At 40.6% G+C, this 26,541-nt stretch overlaps 1 protein-coding gene across 1 annotated transcript; it reads right to left on the reverse strand.

The window, feature by feature from the left end:
- Positions 1–354: 354 nt before the first annotated feature.
- Positions 355–25,891, reverse strand: LOC122076059 (putative hydrolase YtaP). Its single transcript, XM_042641343.1, has 13 exons — positions 25,495–25,891; positions 10,693–10,769; positions 10,499–10,579; positions 9,869–9,997; positions 9,691–9,777; positions 9,238–9,291; positions 8,928–9,018; positions 8,776–8,846; positions 8,549–8,618; positions 3,657–3,709; positions 3,236–3,329; positions 1,198–1,295; positions 355–655 (listed from the first exon to the last, which is right to left on the reverse strand). Exons 1-13 carry the CDS (start codon positions 25,568–25,570, stop codon positions 569–571), a joined length of 1,068 nt encoding a protein of 355 aa, XP_042497277.1. The 5' UTR covers positions 25,571–25,891; the 3' UTR covers positions 355–568.
- Between the last annotated feature and the right edge of the window lie 650 nt (positions 25,892–26,541).

Below are 26,541 nucleotides of genomic sequence, written 5' to 3' on the forward strand. Positions count from 1 at the left end.
AGGAGGTCTAGGCAGTTTTTACATATTTCTTTGTTTAAATGGATAAATGTAGAGTTAACAGATGTTTAAGGCACTAATGCTGTCTGTCCCTTCCCTTCTTTTTCTTCAATCCTTCCAAATTTCTTTGTTTTCCTGAATAAATAAAGGTGAAATTAACCAACATTTTTATTTAGCTTGGTTTGTCCCTTCTAACCTTGAATACTTTCTAAATTCAAAATTTCTGAGGATGATGTGTGTAAAGATTTAACAGGAAATCATGGAACCCTTATCTCAAAAACGTTATTTATTTATTTTTTTGGTTGGGGGGGGGGGGGGGGAGAGAATCCTCAAATATGTAAGAGAACAAGGTAGACATTACACAAATCCCATATTTCTATACATACTATATTTGGTCTGCGGGATTTATTATCTTATACATGTACTTAATTTGACCAGTATTAGATCAAGTAAACCACCATATAAATATGAATATATGACACACTTTTGCTTCAGTTGACGTAAAGCATCTGGGAACGGCGGGCTTTGAGAATATGGCAGTAGAAACGCAGAGATGAGGCTGAAAACAATCTTACTTGAGGAACTTGTCAAACCAATCACTAGATTCTTTCACCATCAAAGGAGTAAATTGATGGGCAATCCCAGGTTGTGCTATCATCTAGAATTAAAGAAAAAAGCAGGGGTTAGCTAAAACAAGAGGGAGAAAAATTGAATCACATATCTAACATGTCAGTGTTTGTACTATACATATGATGGAAAAAAATATGTATGCATGTGCACCAAAAGCAAATAAGTATCATTAGTAGAGTGTAGATAGAAGAATAAATGACAGACTTGACAGCTGTTGCTCAAGTCATGGCCAGCACATAAAATATGGAAGTTTCTTCCATTGAATATTCAAGGGAAAATGATGTGCACACTGCTGGTAGTGCATGCCCTCTCACACTCTGACACTCTCTCTCTTCCCATTCACCGATATGCTTGGTGTGTGAGATGCCAATATAAACCAGCAGCATGTCTGAAAGAGCAGATGGTCTTTGCAGTTGGACAGATCCTGGGTTTTAAGAAATTCCAATTGATGATTTTCAACTCTGCATGAAGATTCCCTGTTCATACTTGGAATCACTGAACACTGAAACACTGGGTCTTGCAAGCACAAGGAAATGAACCAAGGGGATTTACAGTGAGTAGGTCCCATACCTTGAAATTTTCAGAACAGGTCGCCTCTTTATAAACCTCATTTGTTTGTGATATTGGAATTTCCAAACCTTCAAGTGGGCAACGAGGATCTTCTGCACCTGTACTCCAATGATTTATTTCAGGAGACCAATTAAGAACTCATGTAGATTTTATGTTCTAATAATTCTATTTTGAATACTCAGAATGGAGCTTTGAATACTCAGAAGAATAGCTCCATTCTCAAAAGCAATGACATAAAGCTACCTACCAGGAAATGCTTTTTAAGTTGGTTCAGATATGCCTTAAAAATACAGAATGGTCTATGATTTGCCATCACAAAATAACCATAACCATCAAGAGTGATGTTATCATATCCCACACAACGCAACTGAGTGAATTTGCATGCAAATATAACAATAGAAAACTCCAGGGATGCCAATGAGACTATTAAATGGGTTAGCTACCCATTGCAGTTAGGACATGGGTCTTGAAGATGGAGGTAGATACATGGCAGGATGCATTTTCTTATGATCTTCTTTGGAAGTTCTTGAAGTGTTTACTAGCCAGTAGCCACTGCTTAGGTTTCATTGGAAGTTCTTGAGGTGGCTATGTGCCAAGTTTGGTGCATGCATGGAACTTGATTTCAAACATGGTCCACACCATGAAAATGGGAACTGTTTTAATGAATAATGAGAGAGAGAGACTTTCAGGCTGTCGAGTCCCAGATTTCAGCGCTTCTTTGCCCTTAAGATTGTGACATACAGTTTCTATTTAATAAAATTGCTATGCAGAAAGTCTGAAATATGTTTAAGATCTCCATCACTCCATTTTGATTCAACAAAACTTCTATGTTTTCTTTAAGCTATTGCTTTATCTGCAATCTCCTGCTCAAAACACAGTAGTAGTAGGAAGAAGAAGAAGAAGCATCTGTCTGATGGATCTGGCTGCACAGCGGCTGCCAGAGTTGGGGTATTTGTTCAGGATACACCAAGGGCAGATATAGGGGCCTTGACCAAGGTGGACATGAAAGTACATAGAACAGGAGAAGATGTGTAAGAATCTAAGAGATCATTCCCACAACATAAAATGGTCACCAATCCCTCCAAGTCAAACCTTAAGGGCTAGTTCCAATGGGCTGGGCTAAGCACATCCAAGGTTGATTTTGGAACCTTCGGACTCCCATATCTTGACTCTGTATATCTGAATTGAATGATTCATAAGCCGTTTTTTCCAGATATTTCGCATACTTTAATTTGGTATGAAAACCAGGAACAGTGCAGGGACTGCCTCTAGTGTAAATCCCACTCATCTAAAATGGAATCTCCTCCCAATTAAGGGGCAAATGAGCTCATTCCATACCAAATTTGTGTATGAAAAAATAATCACTCTCATCCCCTCTCCCCTAAAGGAGGTTCTCACCTTGACCTCTGCCCAGCCCATGCTCTGTCCCAAATCCTACATTAGATTCAAACCTAGTTTCTGGTCAATCAGTTACTTCAGGTCAGGTTGATTTCAAACAACACCAGTACCAAACCCAATCTCTTTTATGCCCTATACAACTAGATGATGTTCTTAAGAAATACTAGCATCTGAATGCTAAAGGAGTTTACTACTTCGTGAATTCAGATGATTACTGGTATATGTGTTCTTGTTCACAAATCTAAGAGACTAAGACTATTTCATCATTAGAAAGGAAAGATCTGATAAAAGGTTCATTAAGCATCACTCCACAGGCATAAGCAGGCATTAAAAATATGAATAATAACCATATGACACTTTGTTAGCTAAACATACACATCAAAATTGTACAAGTCTTCCAACTAGTCTGGACAGCAGATGAACCAGCATTGAAAATACAGGAAAGTTTCCAATCGAATTATCCCAGGCCATTTTGACAATCTTGGCAAATATTTTAACTGAAAGTTTACCTTAGCATGAATGTTCAATATGAAAACTCCTGAGCTCTCGCAAGGATATTCCCATGTATTAGAGTATGCTAGCTAATTCTTGAATAACTTTATAGTTATGCAAGTTTGATGGTTGAAATGAGACAATATACCATTTATTATCAGCAGAGGCCGTGGTGCAATAGCTGGAACTGTGTGAAGTGCATCAAATTGGGAAGCTAGACCAGGAGCAATCCTATCCCAAACCTGCTCCAGAAAGCAACATCATAAGACAATAAAAAATTAAAGGAAGCCTAAACTTGGTTGCTGAAGAATGAAAAAGTAGATCGATAAAGGAAAAACCACAAGATGAACAAATAGAGCCAGTAACAAAACATCATATCATAAATATCAAAAAATTAAACAGATACAAAAACCAGCAAATTCAAAAGTCAAAATACAGGCATAACAAGTGAACTGGAGAAGCAAAATTCCCTTGCAGCATATTGAAGCACAATCAGAGGAAAACACCAAATAAGTGAATAGCCAAGGCATGAGAACATATAATTCAAACAACTAAAGCAAAACTACAACCTTTTCCACCACTTCTTTATCAATTTCCTCCTTGGACAAATCCACCCGTGCTTCTGCAGCCAGAAAGTTAAGTAGAGATTTTTTTATCAGATATACATTGCTTGAGCTAAATCATAGTGCATCATAAACATGGTAGGAGACCCTGTATTCACATGCATTTGCAATAAACTGGAAAGTATAAACAGCAATAAGCTGGCAAAGTTTCAGCAATTGTATATGCATTCAGTACACACGCAAAACAATCCTTTAAAGTCACGGGACTTTACTTTTTCTCCATTTCACCAATCACCGAGTAAGTCTCACTGTTCAAGTTTCTTTCCATACAATACAATTACTAGTGCTAATTTACCCTCTCCATCTGTAAAGTCTGATAATAATTGACTTTGAACATTCCACCTTTTTCATGACTCCAATTACCATTGGTTAAACTTCTTTGGGCTCCTTTTGGTCGAAGTGAGATGAAATAAAATTTCCATTGGTAGAGTGTCAGGAAAGCAAAACAGAAAGAAACTATAAAAGAATCTTTTAAACAGGAAATTCGGTTAGCAGTACAGTTGATGAGAAAAAGATATTAAATACAAGTGGGGCCAAGACTTACCTTGGTAAGTGTGTTAAGGAGGGGATTGACCATAACAAACATATGTAAGTTATGTGGTGAATTGGAAGAAGAGGTAGATCAATGTTTTTGGGTTGCAGCTATACTCTCTCAGTTGGAGGGAGGGTGTCTTATGACAATGAAGATCTGTTGGAGTAATGCTAATTCCATAATAGTGACATTGATGAAGGGTTTTTTTTATTTTATTTTATTTTTTTTTTTTTGGGGGGGGGGGGGGTTTGGGGGGAAGTGGCACTCTCTGGTAGGATGGAGCTATTTGGAGACTGATACTCTTGATGGTTTTGAAGTTGGGTATGGAAAGAAAGAAATAGCAGAATTTTTACACTAACGAAAAATGGCTGATCAAAGTGGTAAGCAAGGGAAAGAGAGTAAGAGACTTGTATCAAGCTGGTGATTCATCTTTCCATCCTTTAGAGGAAAATTTTGTACAAGGAATAAATGGAAGGATTTGGGAATGAGTACATAGATTTTAAAAGGAAGAGGCAGGGTTTCTATTTGTAGAGGGCCCAGTATGGGCCAATACAATTAAAAGCATACTAGGTGTGCAGACTGCTAACTAATTTTTGCCAATACAATTATCCTGACTGTTTACAAAAAGAAAAAAAACATTGGGAGCACAATATAGAGAAAGGTACAAAGCAAAAGAAATAATTTCAGCAATGTTTCCAGAGATATTTAAAAAATATATAAATATGAAAAGACAATTTTGGGTAAAATATTACCCAACCAGAAAAACCAAAAACATGGGGCCAAAAGAATTTGCATTATCCAAGTGAATAAAAAGCTATTTTGATGTAGAATTTATTGATTATACTTTACTTGGCTATTCTCATTCAATCACGGTCGTTCAATCTACTTTGTTCGGAAACTCAGTCACCCCCAGCATATGGGGGGAAACTTTTATTGTGATTCAGTTAATCCTATGCACAATTTAAGAGGAAAGGAATATAGGAAGTTTAGGGATGACAGATGATTGACTAGGAGGGTTTTTGGGACCATTATGGTTCATGTAGCCCACTGCGCTTCACTGATGGGAACTTCCATTAGTTCCCTTGATTACATCATGATGATCACAGCCTCAAGAGGAGAGTATCCAATTTGAGTCACACCTACCTGCTCCTTCTCACATTAAACTTAATTTTGATGGAAGTAATAGAGGGAATCCCAGGGTAGCAAGCATTGACAGAGCTTTCTTGGCCATGACAGTAACATATCCCCCTCCCCTCCCCCCCAATTAATGATTGATGACCATGAGAGTAACATCTTAACACTGTTTTTTGATTGGTACAATGGACCCATGATAAGCAGAGATTTCTTTTTTTTTTTTGGATGAATAAATAATTCATTACCAAGCAGGGAGAAGAACTATATACCTCGAAAGGATGGACGTGGAAGGGGGGGGGGGGGGGAGGAGAAAGCTTAAGCCAAGTCAAGGCAAACTACAGCAAACAAAAAGGAGCAAATAAAGCTTAATACAACCAACAAACAAAACTAAAATCAACAAAACCATCCCAAGGAGAGGAGGAGGGGGGGAAGGCATCATCTAGGCAAAGAGGGGGGGGGGGACTATGGTGCCTTCAGAAGGAGGGATGGTTCCACCCTCAGGTTCCAAGAGGTGATGATGTGGATATTTCTAAGGGAGTTGGCAACTGGGCAGCCATGAAAGGTATGGATTTTGGAGGTAACATCAAAGTAGATAGCTTTCCAAATCTCCTCCTGGGTGCGAGATTTAGGAGTCCATCTACAAATGTTATGTTCCATCCAAAGGTGATTGATGGTTACAGAGAAAGCAAATTTACTAACAATATCGCAGATAGAAGAGCCTGAGAAGGTCATGTTAATCCAATTCCACTCCCTGGAGAAGGGAAGGATGGGTCTCCTGGCCGGCCAGCACTTGGAGAGGACAAGCTTCCAGACAGAGGAAGACAGAGGGCAAGAGAAGAAAAGATGAGGGATATCCTCCACCCTGGGGGCAGAGACAGCAGGAGGGGTTGGTTGGGATCTACCGGTGAATGAGGAAGAATTGGGTGGGGAGGCAGTTAGAAAGGCAACGCCAGAGGGTGAAACTTTGGCAAGGAATATGGCCTTTAAACCAAACCAACTTGTGCCAAGGAACCGCGGGGGAGGAGGTACGGATGTGAGACCAAGTCGAGGTAGAGGAAAAGATCCCAAAGGAGGAGGGAAGCCAACTGCACTTGTCAGCCAGGGGGGAGAGGAGGGAGGATGGTCCAGAGATCAAGAAGAGGAGGCTGAGAAGGGGGGGGGGGACCAACCTGAGGGCAAAAGAATAGAGGAGACAAGAGCGTTGGTAGGAAGACCAAAGGAATAGATGATTCTGGGAGATATCAAGTGGGAGAGGATACTAGCAGGTTGCCAAGGGTCTTTCCAAAGAGAAGTGGACAGACCATTGCCGATGGAGAAGGAGATGGCAGAAAGGGCTATGGGTCTATGATCAAGGATCTTTCGCCAGATCTAGGAGGCATCAGGAATGTGAGTGGCAGTCCAGAGCGAGTTGTGCTTGAGGAACCCAGAATGGATCCAATCAACCCAGATGCCTTTGTGCTTGGACACAATTTTCCAGATGAGCTTGAGGACCCCGACAGAGTTGGTATCCTTGATTCTCCTAATTCCAAGCCCTCCCCAGATTTGGGAAGGCAAACATTCTTCCAGCTGAGAGAACGAAGGAATTTGGTGGAGTCAGAACCTTTCCAGAGAAAAGAACACAGGAGACTTTCAAAAGACTTAATCACAGAGACAGGAAGGATAAAGGTGCCAAGCCAATAGAGGTACATGGACTGGAGCACCGATCTGCTGAGAGTGAGATGACCAGCGAAGGAGAGGAGCTTGCCTTTCCAAAGCTGAAGCCTCTTCCTCAGCTGATCAAGCAAGGGGGTACAATGGTGAGAAGACAGCCTGGAGGAAATGAGGGGGAGGCCCAGGTATTTAACAGGCAGGTAACCTAGAGGGATATCAAAGATTCCGAGAAGGATATTTTGGACATCAGGCGGGACGCCAGAGAGAAACATGTTGGATTTAAGGATGTTGGAAAGAGATTCAAAGGAATGGAGGGAATCCATGATAGTGGAGATGGAGAGGGCATCTGCCTTGGAGAAGATCACGATGCCATCGGCAAATGCCAAATGGGAGAGGAGAAGGGATTTACATTTGGGGATGGGAGAAATGAGATGAAGGTCTGTTGCGGATTGAATGGAGCGGGAAAGAACCTCAAGGGATAAGGAGAAGAGGAGGGGGGAGAGAGGACATCCCTGACAGAGACCACGACCAGAGGGAAAGTATCCAGTCGGACTATCATTCACGAGGACAGAGATACGAGGGGTGGAAATGCAAGGTGTAAGTACAAGTGTACAACAAAAAAGCAGAGATTAAATGCTTCATACAATGGTGCTCATCTATTTTTCACAAGCTTGGCCTCGATTAAGGAGAGTCACCAGATGGATGTCATCAACATATGCATCTAGACTCTTGCATTTAGTTAAAATAGAACCCAAGGTGTAAGTACAAATGTACAACAAAAACCAAACCGAACTCAAGAACATAAAAAGAATCAGAACCCACGTCAAGCAAAAAACTTTAAAAAAAAAAAAAAAGAACTTATAGAAACAATATAAAATACAAACAGCAGCTAATATCCCTGAACAAACACAGCCAATAGGACACCCAAAAAGACTCCTCCAGAGTCTGTTCTGCACATATAACCAAGCTCCCAAGTGGACCCAATTCTACATAATAAATAATACACCAAATCAGCAGATTCAGCACATAACCATTATTGCTAATATCTCAATGGCCTATTTTATATGTCTGGAATCTGGAGGAGCTGTAGTTAATCAACCAGAACCTCTACTCATACCAAACCTTCCTCTCATGGAACCGAAATTTTATGCTGTTGTCCATTGAAAACACTGATTCCCTTCCTCAAATACCTACAGACAAAAATAAACCCCCTTCTTTCAATTGACCATCTATTTAAACCTATTTTCTCATTTGAATTTCATCTATCTAATTCTCTAGAAAGCCCCATCTCTATATTCTCACAATCCTAAGCCTCCATCCCCAGAAACTGTTTCCATTTAAATTCTGCACCAGAGATCTTCATATATCTACTCATGTGTCAGTGTAAAAGAAAAACTTAAGGTAGAAAATGATACTGCAGGTAAGAATGATAGAGAGTGAGTGAATATTCATTTGGCTAACCCAAACAAACAAACCAAGTAAAATGACCTTCCTTTTCTCTTTGAGTTCTCTGTTAGCTCACCTTCAAAGACAGGCTTTATACTGTCAACTCTTGCCTGCCATTTATCATTGTCTATGGCCCATCGAAAACCCTGCAAGAAATTTATAGGAAGTAAATATTCTGTCAGATACACTTTCCAAGTAATGAATACTAAAATCTTCTGTTGCTCTTATGGAAGAACCAGCAACAACAAAGCTTTATCCCAACTAATGGCGTTGAACAGAAGAAACCAATAACATGCAACATACCTGAACACCTATTAATGGGACAACCACAGCATAACGAGTGTCCACAGCTGCGGCAAACCATGCATGCATTCCTACATCAATAAAAATATGTTTTCATACTATCCCAATTATAAAGCTTCTAAATTTTCTTCCACATAACTTGCATACCCAACCTCCAAGTGATACACCAATAATTCCTATTCTAGAAGGGTCAATATCCTCCCTCTCTGAAAGATAATCTGCCAGTTTAATCAAGTCCCACACCTGCCAACAAAAGCACTTCAATTGGCCAACTTCTTGTGAACCATACCAATTGGAAAGTAACCAACAAATAAGTCAAGTAGTAAAATGTAACCTCTATTAAAGTTCAAATAAACATTATATGGACTGGAAATGAATTTCCAATTTAAAAAAAAAAAGCAATAATACTGCCAAAAAAACATTAGTGATGAAAACTAAATGAACAAAGGGCAAAGGCATTACCGTATCAAATATGAAAGGCATTGTATCACCATTTTTCCATGATAATACAAGAGCCTGCAATTAAATCAAAACCAGATAAAGAAACCAACTTACAAAAGATTATTGAAAAAAAAAAGAATTGAGGTGGCATACTCAACCTTGAATTGGTCAATGCCCCCCTTGGAGAAAGCATTTGCACCAATAGAAGTTTAAGTATAACCTCACCCATAGAAGCTTAAGCATAACCTCACATGATAGAGAAAATCTGTGTGTCGAAAGGAATTACATGATCAGACAATTGTTTTATGGAACCCTGCCTCGAGCTAGCATCAGAGTTCCATAACAATTGATCACCAAGCATTTAAGGGGAGCAGGTAAATATATCTTGTACAATATCTGTCATCATGCAATATATATATATATACTTGATATGTTGGTTCAACGAGGGCATATTGTTGGAGGATAACTACATACATCTTGATATGTACTTGTATTGCTGGCACGTTCACCATGGTAGCGAGAATCAATGGCAACAGCTATGTATCCCCGTGAAGCATATGCCTAAGAAAAGAAGAAGAACAGGAAGATAGAAAAACCGAGCTGTTTCAAAGTTGTTGGCCACCGAAAAATAGAAGGTTGGAAACCCATATACCTCAAGCAATGGCCGTATCTGTTCCTTGCAGCTGTTTGTACAATGCAAAAATACAATAGCCGGCTTTCTTTCATCCTTGCTGTCTTTCATGCTTAAGATTAGCACGGGTAAGCGTCCTTGCTCACTGGCCTATTGAAAGAAACATGAACAAAACTAGCTCCAGTAAGCATTATTGATACTCAACATTAGCACATCTGCAGGTGTCCAAATATATATACTGAAACATCTTTCTCATGTATCCAACAGAAAATTTCACTCCAAAATCCACTTAGTTGAAATAGTTTACCGCTTACGTACACTTCAAACACCATATCCATACCAAGCTTTGTTATAAATTTTGATAACTAATTTAGGAGACAATTTCCAGTAACAAAAGTGAAGTTACACATTCGACTTTACTTTTCTAAACTCACAGTTTCATGTCAAAATTCCAGTTTTGTGTACCGAGGTCAGTACACAACATGGACGATGACTAGAGCACCTTTCTCATATTCCACAGGTGTTTTGGTCAATTTAAATAGAAAATGTTTTAGTAAATTTGTCAATAAAACAAGGTAGTTACACAATTCAGGAACAAATATTTATTCCCACAGAAGAAATCACTCCATGCTTTATCATAATGAAAGTTACCTCAGTAATCAAGTAAAGGTTTTCTTCTCTCAGTAGATCCTTGAAATTCTCAATGTTCTCTTTTGGGCAAGATTCCATTGCCTGAAAATACACTCAGAGAAATCAAAGTAAAATTGTAGAATTGTAGAATTGTAGAAAGAAAAAAAATTGAAAGTGATAAAAAAAAATTATCTATGGTCTTAAAGCAACTAAACCTCATCGAGCAGAGGACGGGAAGTTCCTTGATACATAGGATCCACAACAGGCTTCGCAAGCTCCACAGAAAGCGGAACTGATAATAAAACAATTTTCAAAGAGGACATAAATCAACCTCAAAAGAATACCCATCATGGTTCCAAATCAGTAAAGTGAAACAGGAGGTAACTAGTTCATCCAAATAAAAGTGTACCTATCCAGATTTTTTAATTTTTTTTTCTGGGTGGTGGTGATAGAGTGTAAAAACAGAAAGACTAAACTAAAATATTAAAGTAAACCTGAAAATGCATGCATTTTAATGCACAGAAATGAAAAGCTTAAGTTTTAATTCTCTTTCCGTGAATAAAAGATACAAAAAGTGGGAAAGAAATTGAGACAACTCGTCTCTCTCTCTCTCTCTCTCTCTCAAAGGTACTTGACAACTGAAGTTTTCAACACCATTTAGGGTTGGAAGTTGGAACAACCAAAAATTCATCTTATCATACTTCACCCATGCTTCAAATGACTCCATAGTCGATTCTCCTGCAAATCCCTGTTCTGTTTTTCTAAACATACTTTTCTAGACAGTGGACTCCATGCTGTATCCATGCAAAAACTAAGGTACAATGTCTTCAAATCATTACACTGGTAACTGGCAAGCGGAAACCACCTCTTCTTAATCTGTAATTGATACTGCACTCACTCCTCTGAATTCTACTCAGGACAAAACAACAGTAATCAACCTTCAATGCGAAGCTTTAAGTCCTAACCATTATTGTTACTGTTGGTGAGATGGTCATCTGGCCTATCAACATTCCAGTGGAGTGGGTCAATGGGCCATTTATTTAATGGATATAAAAGTGGGATGGACAATTCCTAGTGAAATATAGCCGTTAAGGAATAAAGTCATTCCAATGGCTATATAATGCCAATATATGAACAACACATTTATACATGAGTCTATAAGTAGAAGACTATGAGAATCGATCAAGGCAACTAATGAGGAGAGCCCTCAACCTGAGTATAGACATTACATTGATATCAGAGCCCAAAGCACCACCGTTGTGCTGCTGTCTATGGTATAAGATAAGTATTCATTCCCTTATTTATATTCTGGAATTTTTTTTTTTCCAACAAGTCTTAATACTGCAGAGTTGCTTGAATATTTGTACTCCTAATTAACAATTTGACAAACCCCTAAAAACTTGTTGGCACCAGAAGGAGAGTTTTTCTCTTATACAAACATAGTGTGTATGTGAAAAAGGAGGAGAGCAAACAGTCGAGATGCGATGCGTAACAACATGTCCGTTGTTAACCAGTGATTGAAAAACCATAATTCTTTTATTCAGCTTCCTTGGGACATTGCTTTTATGGTCCAACAAGCCAATAGGATATTTCTATATTAATCAAAAGGTTAGAATGATGAAGTGTTTGGTTGACTACCATCACAATGGCTGGTGTCTTGGTTTTAATTTATTCTTTTTCCAAGTGTTCTCTTGTTAGTCGAAATCACCAAATGGTTCATAGATTGGATGGTTGATTGGAAAAAAAAATTCCTCACATTTATTGTCGATCTATGGTAATCAATGAGAGGGGGGTGAATTAGTAAACCAATTTTTTTTTCTTTTTTTGTCCCACACATTGATACTAGCAAAGTGGCAATCACTGTTGGCACTACACACAAACAATCACATAGTCGCGTAAACACTTGGCCTCTGAGTCATAGGCGTTTCTAAGTGTGCACACCCATCCTATAGCAAACACACTCCAAATGCCAACATATCCAAGTAAGCAGCATAACCACAACACAAGGATTTTTATGAGATTCGGAAATATGCCTACATCCCCAGAGTAATGCCTGTAAAGGATTTTTATCTACTCAATACACTACTTTTAGCTTCTGTTACAATTGGGAGCACCTAAACCCAAAATTCCCAGCATCAAACTGAGAGGGCACTACAATGCCAAAACATGTGATAGCACCCACTCCCAATGTCCAACATCAACCGAACACCCCTTTTATAAAATGGGAATTTTGCTTATAGAAATATGATAGCTTCTACTGACTTGGCTGCACTGTCACTCTGATTGTACTGTGTTAAAATGACCACCACACGCATTGTTTGTACAAACTTATTTGAAATAAGGAGTGGCCCTCCACTTGTGTCTATTCTTAAGAGGGTTCAAGTGTAGAGAAATATACAACAACAACAACAACAGCAAAGCCTTTTCCTAACTAAATGGGGTCAGCTACATGGATCCTTGCCCACCAAACAGCTCTATTCAAGGTCATACTAGGGTCAAGACCTAAACTATGCACGACTTTCCTCATTACTTCTCAAATGGTCATTTTAGGTCTTCCCCTAGCTCTTCTAATTCATTCCACCTCAATCCAGTCGCTCCTCCTTACTGGTGCATCCCAAAGCCTCCGTTGAACATGGCTATGCTACCTCAAACGACTTTCTCAGAGATTATCTTGAATTGGGGAAACTCCCAAATCAGCTCTAATCTGGTCATTCCCTACTTCATCCTTCGTAGTTTTTTGGCACAGCTATCTCAACATCCTCATCTTTACTACATTTAGCTTATCTACATTACACATCTTAACTTCCCAACATTCATCCCATTTATCATAGCAGGTCTTGCGATTGTCCTACAAAATTTCTTTTGTGCATCATATGAAAGATTTATGATTAGCATATCTTATTCATTTCTATTGTAAATGTACATGTAGTTGCTTACATGCATGTACGAGAAACATATGAAATCCATATTTGGGAGACTGAATTTTCTTGGGACTGTTTAAGTAACCTAGTTATGGCTGAGTCTAGACTGGATCTTATGGTAGATGGAACCATGTAATGTTATATTGACTTTCACATAATAGTCTCTCTAAATGGCCATATATGAAGCCACATGGCCAAGTTATCCTAATGAGAATTTTTATGGTGCAACGATTTTATTCTTTGTTGTTTAAGGATGTTATTTTATTTTGCATCATGTTCATTTTTTTTGGATGAATAAATAATTTCATTACCAAGAGGGAAAGAATATACAAGGGGGGGAAAAGGGGGGGGGGGGGGGAGCTAGCACAGGCTAGCAAAACAAGAGAAACAAAGAAACCAAAATACAACCAACAGATCCAAAACTAGATCAGCCAAAACCAAACCAAACAACCCAAAAAGGGAGAAAGCAACAAGGAAGGGAGTGGGGGCTAGCCAGCTAGGAATGGGGAATGGTGCCAACTTGAAGGTTCCAAGAGGCAATGATATGTTTGTTCCTAGTGGAACTGGGAACAGGCATGTGGGGAAGAGACTGGATTTTGGAGGTTACATCAAAGGAGATGGCTTTCCAAATCTTATCAAGGGAGCGAAATTTGGAAGACCATCTGCGGATGTTTCTCTCCATTCAGATATGATTGATAGTAGATAAGAATGCCAGTTTTCCAATAATGTCACAAATATAGGATCCAGAGAAGGTCATGTCAATCCAAATCCACTCTCTATCAAAAGGAAGAATAGGCCTCGAGGAAGGCCAGCATTTAAAGAGAATCAAATTCCAGATGGAGCTGGAAAGGGGGGCAGGAGAAGAAGAGGTGGGGGATGTCTTCAGAGTCATGGGGACAGAGGCAACAGGAAGGAGAGACAGGGATATGGTGGTGTATGAGAAAGGCTTGGGTAGGAAGGTAATTGGAGAAGCATCTCTAGAGAGTAAGAGAGTGGCAGGGAATATGGCCTTTAAACCAAACAAGGTTACGCCAAGGGACCACAGGACCAAAGGAATGAATGAAGGACCAAGCTGAGGCAGAAGAGAAAATCCCATTGGATGAGTGAATCCATGTGCATTTATCTTCTCTACCTCAGTGGCCAGGAGGAAGAGGAGGAAGGGAGGACCAGAGGTCTAACAAGGGAGGAGCAGAATGAGGAGGGGACCAGCCAAGGGGGGACAAGATGCAGGAGACAGTAGTGGATCTGAAGATGCCAGAGGAGTAGATGATCCTAGGGGGCACCAAGGAGGCAAGGATACTAGCTGGGTGCCAAGGATCCATCCAAAAAGAGGTGGTTTGACCATTACCAATAGAGAAGGAGATGGCATTAAGGGCTAAGGGATGGAGAGAGAGAATTTTCCTCCATATCCAAGAACTGTCCTGAGGGACAGGAGAAGTCCAAATGGAGTGATGCTTGAGGTGGTAGGAGTGGATCCAATCAACCGAAATGCTCTTTTTCTTAGAAGCAATTCTCCAAATGAGCTTGAGAATCCCAGTAGAATTGCCATCTTTTATCCTCCTAATGCCAAGGCCTCCTTCGGTCTTGGGAAGACAGACCTTGCTCCAGCTGAGAGGGTGAAGAAATCTGGAGGATTTTGTTCCTTTCCAGAGGAAGGAGCAGAAGATGCTTTCAATGGTCTTGATAGTGACAGTAGGAAGAGTATAAACCCCAACCAATATATGTACAGGGATTGAAGCACTGAACGGATGAGGGTAAGGCGGCCTGCATAAGAGAGCAATTTGCCTTTCCAGAGCTGAAGCTGCTTGCTCAGGTTGTCAAGCAAGAGGGAGCAATGATGGGAGGATAGACTGGAGGAGATGAGGGGGAGACCTAGGTACTTATCAGGAAGGGAGCCCAGGAAGAACCTTGTCAAGCCAAGGAGAAGATCCTGGGAATCAGGGGAGACTCCAGATAGAAAGAGGTTAGACTTGAGCAGGTTAATACGGAGACCAGAGAGAGTCTCAAAGGATCTAAGGGAGTCTATAATGATGGAAATGGAGAAAGGACCAGCTTTGGAGAAGATCATGATGTCATCAGAAAAAGCAAGGCGGGTGAGATGATGGGATTTGCACTTGGGAATAGGAGAGATTAAATAAAGGTCTGTGGCAGTTTGGATGGATCTAGATAAGACCTCCAGGGAGAGAGAGAAGAGGAAGGGAGAAAGGACATCCCTGCCTAATTCCGCTACCAAGAGGGAAATACCCAGATGGGGAACCATAAACAAGGACAGAGAACATGGGAGAGGAAATGCAACTGTGAATCCAGTGAACAAAGGAAGGGGGAAAAGACATAGTGAGGAGAACTTTAGAGATGAAGTCCCAGCTCAGAGTGTCAAAGGCCTTATGGATGTCAATCTTGAGAAAGGTAACAAAGGAGTGAGATTTGCGGTCATATCCTCGAACAATCTTGTGACAAAGCATGATGTTGTCAGTAATACTCCTACCCGCAATGAAACTGGATTGGTTAGGGCTGACAAGGTTGTTAATGATTTTTTTTATTCTGTTGGAGAGAATTTTGGCCACAAATTTATAAAGCAAATTGCAAAGAGAGATTGGTCTGAAGTCATTCATGACAGTTGCCCCTTCCTTTTTAGGAATGAGACAAAGGAAGGTGTGGTTGACCCCACGAATCTAGTTAGGATTGAGAAATAAACTGAGGACAGCATGGATGAGATCCAAACTGACAATGTTCCAGCAAGAGGAGAAGAATCTCATGCTGAAACCATCGTGGCCAGGGGCTTTGTTAGCCTTATGAGAGAGAATGGCCGACAGAATTTCCTCATCAGTAGGAATGGACTGGAGAAAGGGAAGCTGGTCCTCAGGGACAAATTTATTGAGGAGAACATGGGGGGATAGGAACCGATTGAGGAGGGTGAAGGATACCCTGAAAGTGGGTAATAGCCTCGGCTTTGATGTCCTCAGGATTAAGGATCTCATTGCCAGAGGAGGTGAGCTTAGGGATGGAGTTGGCATTATTGCGGGCACTGAGGGATCTATAGAAAAAGGCAGTGTTCGAGTCTCCAAGCTCAAGCCACTTGATTCGGGAAATTTGGCGGATGAAACTTTCTTCTTGGCTCAGAAGCAGAGAAAGATCCAAGGCTGTCGATTTTTCCTCAGCAGCAAGAGAGAAATTGAGAAGATCAGATTGGATCCTGGTTTGAATAGATGTGAGGCGGTCCCAATAGGAGAAGACACGAGAAGAGATATTGCCGAAAGTGGAAGAATTCCAAAGCTTAAGGGAGGCTTTGGCATTCTTGATCTTTTTGGCAAGGACAAGGAGGGGGGAAAGGGAGGGATTAATCGGATTGTTCCAGGCATCTCTCACTAATGGGAGAAAATCGGGGTGAGAGACCCACATGTCAAAGAACTTGAAGGGTTTAGCACCAAAGGAGCGGTAGGGAAAGACATGGATGGAGATAAGGCTGTGATCCGAGATTCCAGGGAGCTCAAAACATGCATGAGAGGAGGGGAAGGACTCAAGCCAAGCTTCATTGACTAGGGCTCTGTCCAACTAACATGCCACACGAGAGTTACTAGATCTTTTGTTATGCCAAGAAAGCTTGACTCCAAACCATCTGAGATCATTGAGGCTAAGATCATCAATGCAGTCATTGAAGGAGTCAACTGCTTGATGATTAATGGAATTGCCTCCGTACTTTTTGTGACTAAAACAAATGACATTGAAGTTACCCGCGATGCCCCAAGGTCTGGAATCCGTGAAAGGGCTAAATAAGCGAAGATCAGTCCAAAGGGAAGATCTACGGGGGACGAGATTATGGGCATAGATGATTGAGAGGTAGCAAATGTGAGCCCCCAAAGGGGTGGGAGATGGATAGGTGGATGGCTTGTGAAGAGGAGGAAATGGCATTAATGAGAAGGGAATTGGGGTCCCAAAGGACCCAAATTCGGCCATTAGGACTATGAAGATAATTAGTGATATGGGACCAGGATGGGGCAATGGAGGAGATGATCCACTGGGCATTCTCTTAAAAAACTCTGGTTTCAAGAAGGCAGCAAAGGTTAGAAAGAGAGGAATGGATGCGGGTTCTAATGTCAGCTTACTTGGACAAGGAGTTGAGCCCTCAAACATTCCAAAAGGTCCAGGGGATCATTGGTAATAAGGAGAAGAGGGCAACAATTGCTCTGAAGAGCGGGGAGGAATAGAGGCCAAAGAGGAATTTCGGAGGGAGGACCTACGGGTGTATCCAATGACAGCAGAGGTAACAGGGATTGGATTGACTTTGGGTCTGGTGGTGGATTTGGAAGAGGGGATGGTTTTCTTCTTCTTTTTTGATGGTTTCAGCAAGGGAGGATGACCAGGGGAATTGGTTTCAGCCAAAACAAGGGTAAGGAAGGGCTAGCATGGGTAGTTTGGTTATAGTCAACAGCAGTATAGGTAGAGGTCGAGACCAAAACAGTGCCAAATAGAACATCTGAGATAGCAATTGAAGTAGTCCAGACTGCCAGAGGAGCTGGGAAGGCCGTTGAGGCAGCCAAAAACTGATGGGAATTCAAATTGGGAGAAGTGTCCAGTGCTCGGCCTGTCAAGAGTTTAGGGCCTGGGACAGAAGGTCCATGGGCAATGGTCACAGCGCAAGTAGACGAAGCAGTGTCTGAAATGCTAGCGGAGCTTGATTGGTTGGGGCCTTCCAAGACCAGAGAACCACAGACGGAGGGATTGCCTTCCAAGGCAAGGAAGACATCAAGGGCAGTGGACTCCATCAAGACCGAGGAACTAGAGAAGTGGGGTTCCAAAGGGGCCATGGTCGTAGAGGGGTAGAGCCCAACAGCCAGCAGCGAATAAGAAGAAGCGATGGCAGGAGGACCGGCGGCAATGCAAAGACCTTCCAAGGTCGACAAGGGAGAGACCAGAGGGGGCAAGGGCCCAAGGGAGCAGCTTAGGGTTTCCGTTGAATAGATTGCAGGCAATCGGCCTTCTGATGAAGAGGCTGGAGGCAATCGGGCTTCCAATGTAGTGCTATCAAAGTTACGGAGAGGAGAGGCACCGTGGATCAGAGAGCTGGTGGCGGGTAAGGGAGGAAGCGGATTCGGGTTTAAGGCTAGAGCAGTGGAAGGAGGTTGAGTGATGATGGGTGTGGTAAGCGGGTCAGGAGAGGTGGAGCAAGAGTGAGCCGGGTGGTCGGGTAGGTGAGATGGGGCAAAGAGATGGCCGGGTTGGTTGTACAGATTCCTAGGATAGAGGGGGTGGTCTTTGGGGAATTTTGAGAACGTATTAAGTAGCTGGACCGGGAGACAAGGTCTGAGTGGGTAAAAGGATGAACCTGGTTTAGGGGGTTCTAAAGAACAAAAAGGCAAGCCAGTAGGAGGAGTCGTGGTACCAGGGACAGAGGATGAGGTGGCCTGCGAAGCACGAAGAGGGAAACTTTCGGGAAGAGGAAGGGTGGCAGGTAAGAGGTAGGGGCTACAGTCGAAAAGCAAGGGCCAACAGAGGAGGAAGGCGGCAACCCAGAAGAAAGCAGAGTGGAGGGATCAGACCCATCACCATCAAGCTTCTCGAGATCCAAGAATCGGATCTTTCCAGTGGTTGCAAGCAGATTTCAGGAACCAGCAGTCCAAGCAAGTTTTCCCTAGGAGGTGGTTGCAGCGGTCACGATTTCCGGCGAGGGACGACAGAGCTTAGGGAGGCTTGGATTTCCAGAGACGATGGCAGAGTTGGTCTTGTTATTATTATTTTTTTTTTCTTTTTCTTTGAACCAAGAACTTAGTGCCATTTGAATCCATCGGAAGAGAAGAATTCATCTCTGGCGACACATCAAGACCGTTCGTAGAAGCATTTTTTCCACAGGAAGCTGTAGAGTGACCGAAGCAGTTGCATATAGTACACGATGGAGGCCTCCAGTCATATCTCACTTCTTGGGTGAAGCAGTGACCTTCACCGTCGATCACAGTCACAGAGGAGGAGAGCGTCTGGTTTGCTTGTACCTCAATGCAAATTCTAGTAAAGGACAATCTGTCCATTATCTTAGTCCTCTTGCCGGAGTAAAGAGGCTTTCCGATGATGGATCCGATCAGGCTCAAACCAATAGGGCACCAAAAGTGAAGAGGGAGGTTTGGAAGAGAAATCCACAGGGGAATGGAAGAAAGGGTGGTACAATTGAAGGATGTATGATGATCCCATTGTCGCAGGAAGATTGGCTTCTTCCCAACAAACTAGGGGCCACCGTCCAAGGCAAAGGACTTGTCCAAAGGGGAGGAGAAATCAAAGATGAAGGTACCATACTACCATTTTCAAGAACAAAGGTTGAGAGAGTACCCGAAGGCTTCCATTGCTTAGTAAGAAAGGTTTTAACCAAAGGGGACTTGTCCATTGCTTGATAGTATGTCAAATGGAATAATGGGATATTCTATTATTTAGTGATCATACTTTTGTGTGATCGAGTACCCAATGTTAAACAGACTTTACAAACAATCATACCCTGAGAAGACCCGACATTTAAAAACTTCTACTCGACATCTAGCAAACATTTGCCAACATTGGGGAAAACTCACCTGACATTGGCGAAATCATACCTAACGTTGTTCGACTCAAATCCGGTGTCGGTAAACATTAACCAATGTGGGACACTCAAGAGTTAAGAAAATGCATCATATAATTAAATTAGGTTTGATTCCTAAATTATCTGAAGTAGAATATGATGTAATAAACTTCTTGAAGTGATACACGTTTATACTTGTGGGCCACTCAGTGTGAGCACCCATAGTGGTAACATATATTTTATGGCATTTATTGATGACTTCTTCAAGTATGGATATGTTTACTTACCAATTAAATGCCATACAAACACTAATAATTCTGAATAAAAAAGAAGCTCTCTATTTTAAAAGGTGGAGTTTGCCTTCTTCACATCCATATCATGAGATGAACGAATTCCTAGCCATTTGAGCATTTCAAACACTATAGAACTGAAGTATAAAATCAATCAAGTAGGAACCGACCACAGTGGAGTGCACAACTCCACAGAGTTCCAAAAATTCTATGATGAACATGGGATCATTAACAAACGACCATGTCTATTAGACCATAACAGAATGGTGTGTATAAAAGACGAAATAAAACACTACTTAATTTGGTACGTTGCATGTTATCACATTTTTTTCTCTCCATAGAATTCTAAGGAGAGACCATTCACACAACAACTTATATTTTGAACAGAATTCCCCCCAACTCAGTTGAGAGACTACAACCTATGAAATATGGATAGGTAGGAAACCAGACTTAGAAAATCTAACGAAATAAGGGTCACACTCACATACTTATACTTGAGACTACACCCTATAAATATGGATAGGTAGGAAACCAAACTTAGAAAATCTAAGTGATGCGGATCCGGGTTCCAACAACAGGAATCGGATCGCTTAGGGCCCACAATAAAGTAGTAAATTCAAAATATAAGGAGTAATAGCAGTTCTGTAATTAACTGAAACTAAAGGGAGGTGGCAGTTTAGTAATTACAGGAAAACTAGAAAGGATTGGCAGACTTGTAAATAAAAGGGGTCTTAAAAGGAGGAAAGGAGGTTAAAGTAACTGATGGGATATGAAGGGAATTATCAATTATTGACCATGAACAAATTAGGAACAACATTCAACTTGATGGCATGGTGTAAATAGGAGGTTAAAGCAAGGGGCAACAATAAGGCAATAAGACAAAAGGACTTTTAACACAAAGGATAAAAATCTAGAAGAATTTTGAATCTCCACTTTTAGAAGAAGAGTGTAACGTATAAGGGGGAGGGGGTATTCTTGGAATGGAAAATAAACTCAATGGCAAGTTGTAATACAGTGGGGAATGGAAGGGGCATTAATATGAGATATTTGAATAAAGTGAAACCCAATCACCACTTTATGAAGTTGCCTTCAACCAAGCCTCAAGCGAAAACGCAGAAAACACTTTGGGGTTTAGGCGCAATTTTCCTCGCCATTGATTTGTTCTCTATGAAGTTCCAGGCGATGGAAGGTGCTGCAAAGCCTTGCCGTACGCCCACCCTAATGGGTTCCATTGTTCAGCACTCCAAGAGATATTATCGACCGAAACCAGACCTGGGCAGTACCTTCGGTTAACCTGAGTTGCAGGTTTATCTCTCCCAACAGAGATCTTCTTTGGGTCTGAAATTCTAGGATTCAAGTCGCCTACGATAGGGGCTCTTATGCCCTAAAGCTCAGACCCATCAGAGGAGTATTGATGGAGATCGACCTCAACACTAGGGGCTGTTTACACCACCCAGAAAACAAAGTATTAGTAGTGAGGAGAAATAATAGGGAATTAAAGGGAAATCGAAACCTCTCTTTGAGACTGCTAGGGTCGCAGGAATAGAACCAGAAAAGAAAGAGCAAGAAGAAAATAATGACAGGAGAAGCGAGGGAAGATAGAGAGAAAAGAAAGAGTAAACAGAGGGGAAAGAAAGAAAAGGCTAAAGGGATTGAAAAGAGAAGTAAGAGAAGAATATCAGAGAAGGGAAAAGAGAGAGATGGGTAGAGAATATTAGAGAATGGGGAGAAAGAAAACATCCATGGCCGCCATCGACTTCAACCAAAACATATTGTCTCAAATTCATTCAAATCTAAGACTGAGTTCTCCATTACAGGGCTATTTAAAGAAAAATAATGACATAATTTTGGAAGCTAATTAAAAATGGAAACTAAACCTAGATAGCAACTAAAATAAAAATCAAATCTAAATAAAAGACTGTTAATCTAATCTCTAACCAATAAAGGAAGTAAATAAAAATCAAGTCTAAAGATAGCAACTAATTCCATCGCTGAGCTGCATCAACTGATTTTTATTTACTTCCTTTATTGGTTAGAGATTAGATTAACAGTCTTTTATTTAGATTTGATTTTTATTTTAGTTGCTATCTAGGTTTAGTTTCCATTTTAAATTAGCTTCCAAAATTATGTCATTATTTTTCTTTAAATAGCCCTGTAATGGAGAACTCAGTTTTAGATTTGAATGAATTTGAGACAATATGTTTTGGTTGAAGTCAATGGCGGCCATGGATGTTTTCTTTCTCCCCCTTCTCTAATATTCTCTACCCATCTCTCTCTTTTCCCTTCTCTGATATTCTTCTCTTACTTCTCTTTTCAATACCTTTAGCCTTTTCTTTCTTTCCCCTCTGTTTACTCTTTCTTTTCTCTCTATCTTCCCTCCCTTCTCCTGTCATTATTTTCTTCTTGCTCTTTCTTTTCTGGTTCTATTCCTGCGACCCTAGCAGTCTCAAAGAGAGGTTTCGATCTCCCTTTAATTCCCTATTATTTCTCCTCACTACTAATACTTTGTTTTTTGGGTAGTATAAACAGCCCTTAGTGTTGAGGTCGATCTCCATCAATACTCCTCTGATGGGTCTGAGCTTTAGGGCATAAGAACCCCTATCGTAGGCGACTTGAACCCTAGAATTTCAGACCCAAAGAAGATCTCTATTGGGAGAGATAAACCTGCAACTCAGGTTAACCGAAGGTACCGCCCAGGTCTGGTTTCAGTCGATAATATCTCCTGGAGTGCTGAACAATGGAACCCATTAGGGTGGGCGTACGGCAAGGCTTTGCAGCACCTTCCATCACTTGGAACTTCATAGAGAACAGTTCAATGGCGAGGAAAATTGCGCCTGAACCCCAAAGTGTTTTCTGCGTTTTTGCTTGAGGCTTGGTTGAAGACAACTTCATAAAGTGGTGATTGGGTTTTACTTTATTCAAATATCTCATATTAATGCCCCTTCCATTCCCCACTGTATTACAACTTGCCATTGAGTTTATTTTCCATTCCAAGAATACCCCCTCCCCCTTATACGTTACACTCTTCTTCTAAAAGTGGAGATTCAAAATTCTTCTAGATTTTTATCCTTTGTGTTAAAAGTCCTTCTTTTGTCTTATTGCCTTATTGTTGCCCCTTCCTTTAACCTCCTATTTACACCATGCCATCAAGTTGAATGTTGTTCCTAATTTGTTCATGGTCAATAATTGATAATTCTCTTCATATCCCATCAGTTACTTTAACCTCCTTTCCTCCTTTTAAGATCCCTTTTATTTACAAGTCTGCCAATCCTTTCTAGTTTTCCTGTAATTACTAAACTGCCACCTCCCTTTAGTTTCAGTTAATTACAGAACTGCCATTACTCCTTATATTTTGAATTTAATACTTTACTGTGGGCCCTAAGCGATCCGATTCCTATTCTTGGAACCCGGATCCGCATCAAGTGGTATCAGAGCAAATTTTCCTGCAATTTTCTAACCATGGCAAGTCACATCACCAATGCTGAGCTGCATCACTAAGGAAATAGGGTCATAGCCACATACGTATACTTGAGACTACACCCTATGAAATATAGATAGCTATGAAACCAAACTTAGAACATCTAAGGAAACAAGGCTCAGACCAATATACTTATACCTGAACCATATAGAAACAAAATAGACTCAAGCTATAAGATGCAAATTTGCAAATTTACAGGACATCCTAATGGATTAAAGGGATTTAAGTTCTATCACCTAGATAAAAGGGTTATTGAGAGTTGGGATATGGAATTTTTGGAGAACCTAAATGAGGAATCCCATCAGGATGATTCAGAACCTACATGTCATTTTGGATGATTATGATATTGACTGTCAAGATGAATTTTTAATGATCCTCGAGGATATGACCCAGAACCTAGGGTAAGTGGGAGTAAAAGAACTAGAGCACCCTCGGCTTATTTACAAGACAACTACCTCAATCTATCTAAACCATTTTGTCATTCACTTAACATATATGATAAAATTGCAGGAATAAGGTAAATGGCTGAATGCCACGCAGGAGGAAGTTGATTCCATAACAAGGAATCAAGTACGGGAACTATATAAGCTACTAAAGGGCCAAGAATCCATACATTTCATATGGGTGCTTAAGAAAAAAGTATAAAATAGATGGGTCTATTAAAAAGTTCAAGGCCCGATTAGTCGCAAAAGGATTATCCAAAAAAGGTATAAACTACTAGGAAACTTACTCACCGGCAGCAAAATTAGCCACTATTAGGTTAATATTGCCCATTGTTGCACATTTGGATTTAGAATTATTCCAGAAGAAAGTGAAAACTATTCTAAATGGTACGCTAGAAGAAAAAATCTATAGGCAGCAACCTAAAGGTTTTTAGGTAACTAAACAGAAAGATAAAGAAAAAATATGTAGACTTAAAGTCTTTATACGAGTTAAGTCTTTTCATCCGTAGTAATTGACGTTTCACAAAACAATCTTTAATTTAGGATTCGTGCCGAACAATTTGAACAACTGTGTATATATCTTGAAGAGTGGGAGTAGTTTTACTATTTGTCTTTGTATGTCAATGACACGCTGTTAGCTAGCAATGGCTTAGAAATGCAAAACAAGAGAACTCAACAACAGATTTGAAATCAAGGAGAAGGAAGAAATGTCTTATATCCTAGGAATTCGGATCTTCAGGGATAGAATAAATTGCAGGTTGTGTATGGCTTAAGAAAAATACACTCGGAACTCTGTATTACAAAGGTTTGGAATGAAAATTTGCAATCCTTCGTCAACTCCTATTGTATAAGGGAAGACTTAGCCAAAAATTCATTGTCCTCAAAGACAGGAAATTTTGAATGCACCTCATTCTCAAGTAGTAGGTAGTTTGATGTATGTTATGTTGTGTTCCAGACAAAATTTGACATATCTAGTCGGTTTAGTGAGCATATACCAAAGTAATCCTGGCTTTGCTCATTAGTAAGCAATAAAAAGGATAATGAAGTACCTAAAAGGCTAAAAAGAACTAATCATTTAAAGATGCATTTTCAAGTGGAAAAGTTTGACATTCTTGGATATTTCGATGCTGATAACAATGGTGACAGAGACAATTGTAAGTCCACTTCCAGACATGTGTTTATATTCAGAGCTGCAGTTGTTTAAGAGTGTGTTGCAAGGTAGAGAGAGAGAGAGAGAGAGAGAGAGAGAGAGAGAGAGAGAGAGAGAGTTATGAATTCAATCAGTGAAGACCTACATTTCAGATATCAGTAAATGAAAAATTTATTAGGTTTTCAATCGATTCCTACCTTCATTTGATCGTCTACCACGCAAGATTTTCATGAATTCAGCTCGAAGTTTCGGAGCATCGACGAAGGATTCCATTTTGCAAGAGTTACGGTAGAGCTTGCCGTGGTTGATGGGAGGACGAGACTGAGAGTTATAAGAAGATATTTTTTGCTGGATTTGTCAGGCAGACACGTCGTTTTGTGGTGGGATCCGCACGTGCGACAACTGCATAACGTGAAACGTGCCTTCCTCGAAGGTGCGAATCGCAACATTCCAATTCCTAAGGGGCGAAGTTTCTCAGTCTGCCCATTAATATCGCCAATGCCGAATCTCACTTTATCTATCTTCACCATCAAAGTCTCTGCGCGCCATTCCTCGTAGGAGTAAGCTTAGACTCTCTTCTGTAATTACGATATTACCTTCAAATTTTTGTTAAAAAAAGGCCTACAGACAACCCGTCTACATTTAAATGCTACCAAAATAAAAGACGCAAGATTCATTTTGGACGTACATATAGGAAAAGGTTCCCATGCCAGCTGTGTAAGGAAAATATCCCATGCCACAGTAATGATGTATCGCAATAATACCTACCATATGTTGCACAAGTGCAGGTCCCATATGATCAAGATCTAAGAGGGTATGAAAAAGCATTCCCCCACTACCAAACTATCCCAAAACTGGTGGGTCTGAAAAGGCCACCACTGCCCCCAACCCCAACCCCAACCCGAACCCCAACCCGTGAACATGATGCTTCGCATGCCCTTCTATTGGCCCTATATGTGGTATAGACATCACTAGCTGGTAGGGTTGTTTATCATTTTTTATTCATTTTCATCTCCATTTAATTGTATTTTGGTGGTATTAAAACTTTGTATCTAGTTTAAGCTTTTAAGTTTTTAAGTTTTTTTCCCCCACTACCAAACTATCCCAAAACTGGTGGGTCTGAAAAGGCCACCACTGCCCCCAACCCCAACCCCAACCCCAACCCCAACCCCAACCCGTGAACATGATGCTTCGCATGCCCTTCTATTGGCCCTATATGTGGTATAGACATCACTAGCTGGTAG

The sequence above is a fragment of the Macadamia integrifolia genome, chromosome 4 (assembly GCF_013358625.1).
Source record: "Macadamia integrifolia cultivar HAES 741 chromosome 4, SCU_Mint_v3, whole genome shotgun sequence".
In the NCBI taxonomy this organism is placed as follows: Eukaryota; Viridiplantae; Streptophyta; class Magnoliopsida; order Proteales; family Proteaceae; genus Macadamia; species Macadamia integrifolia.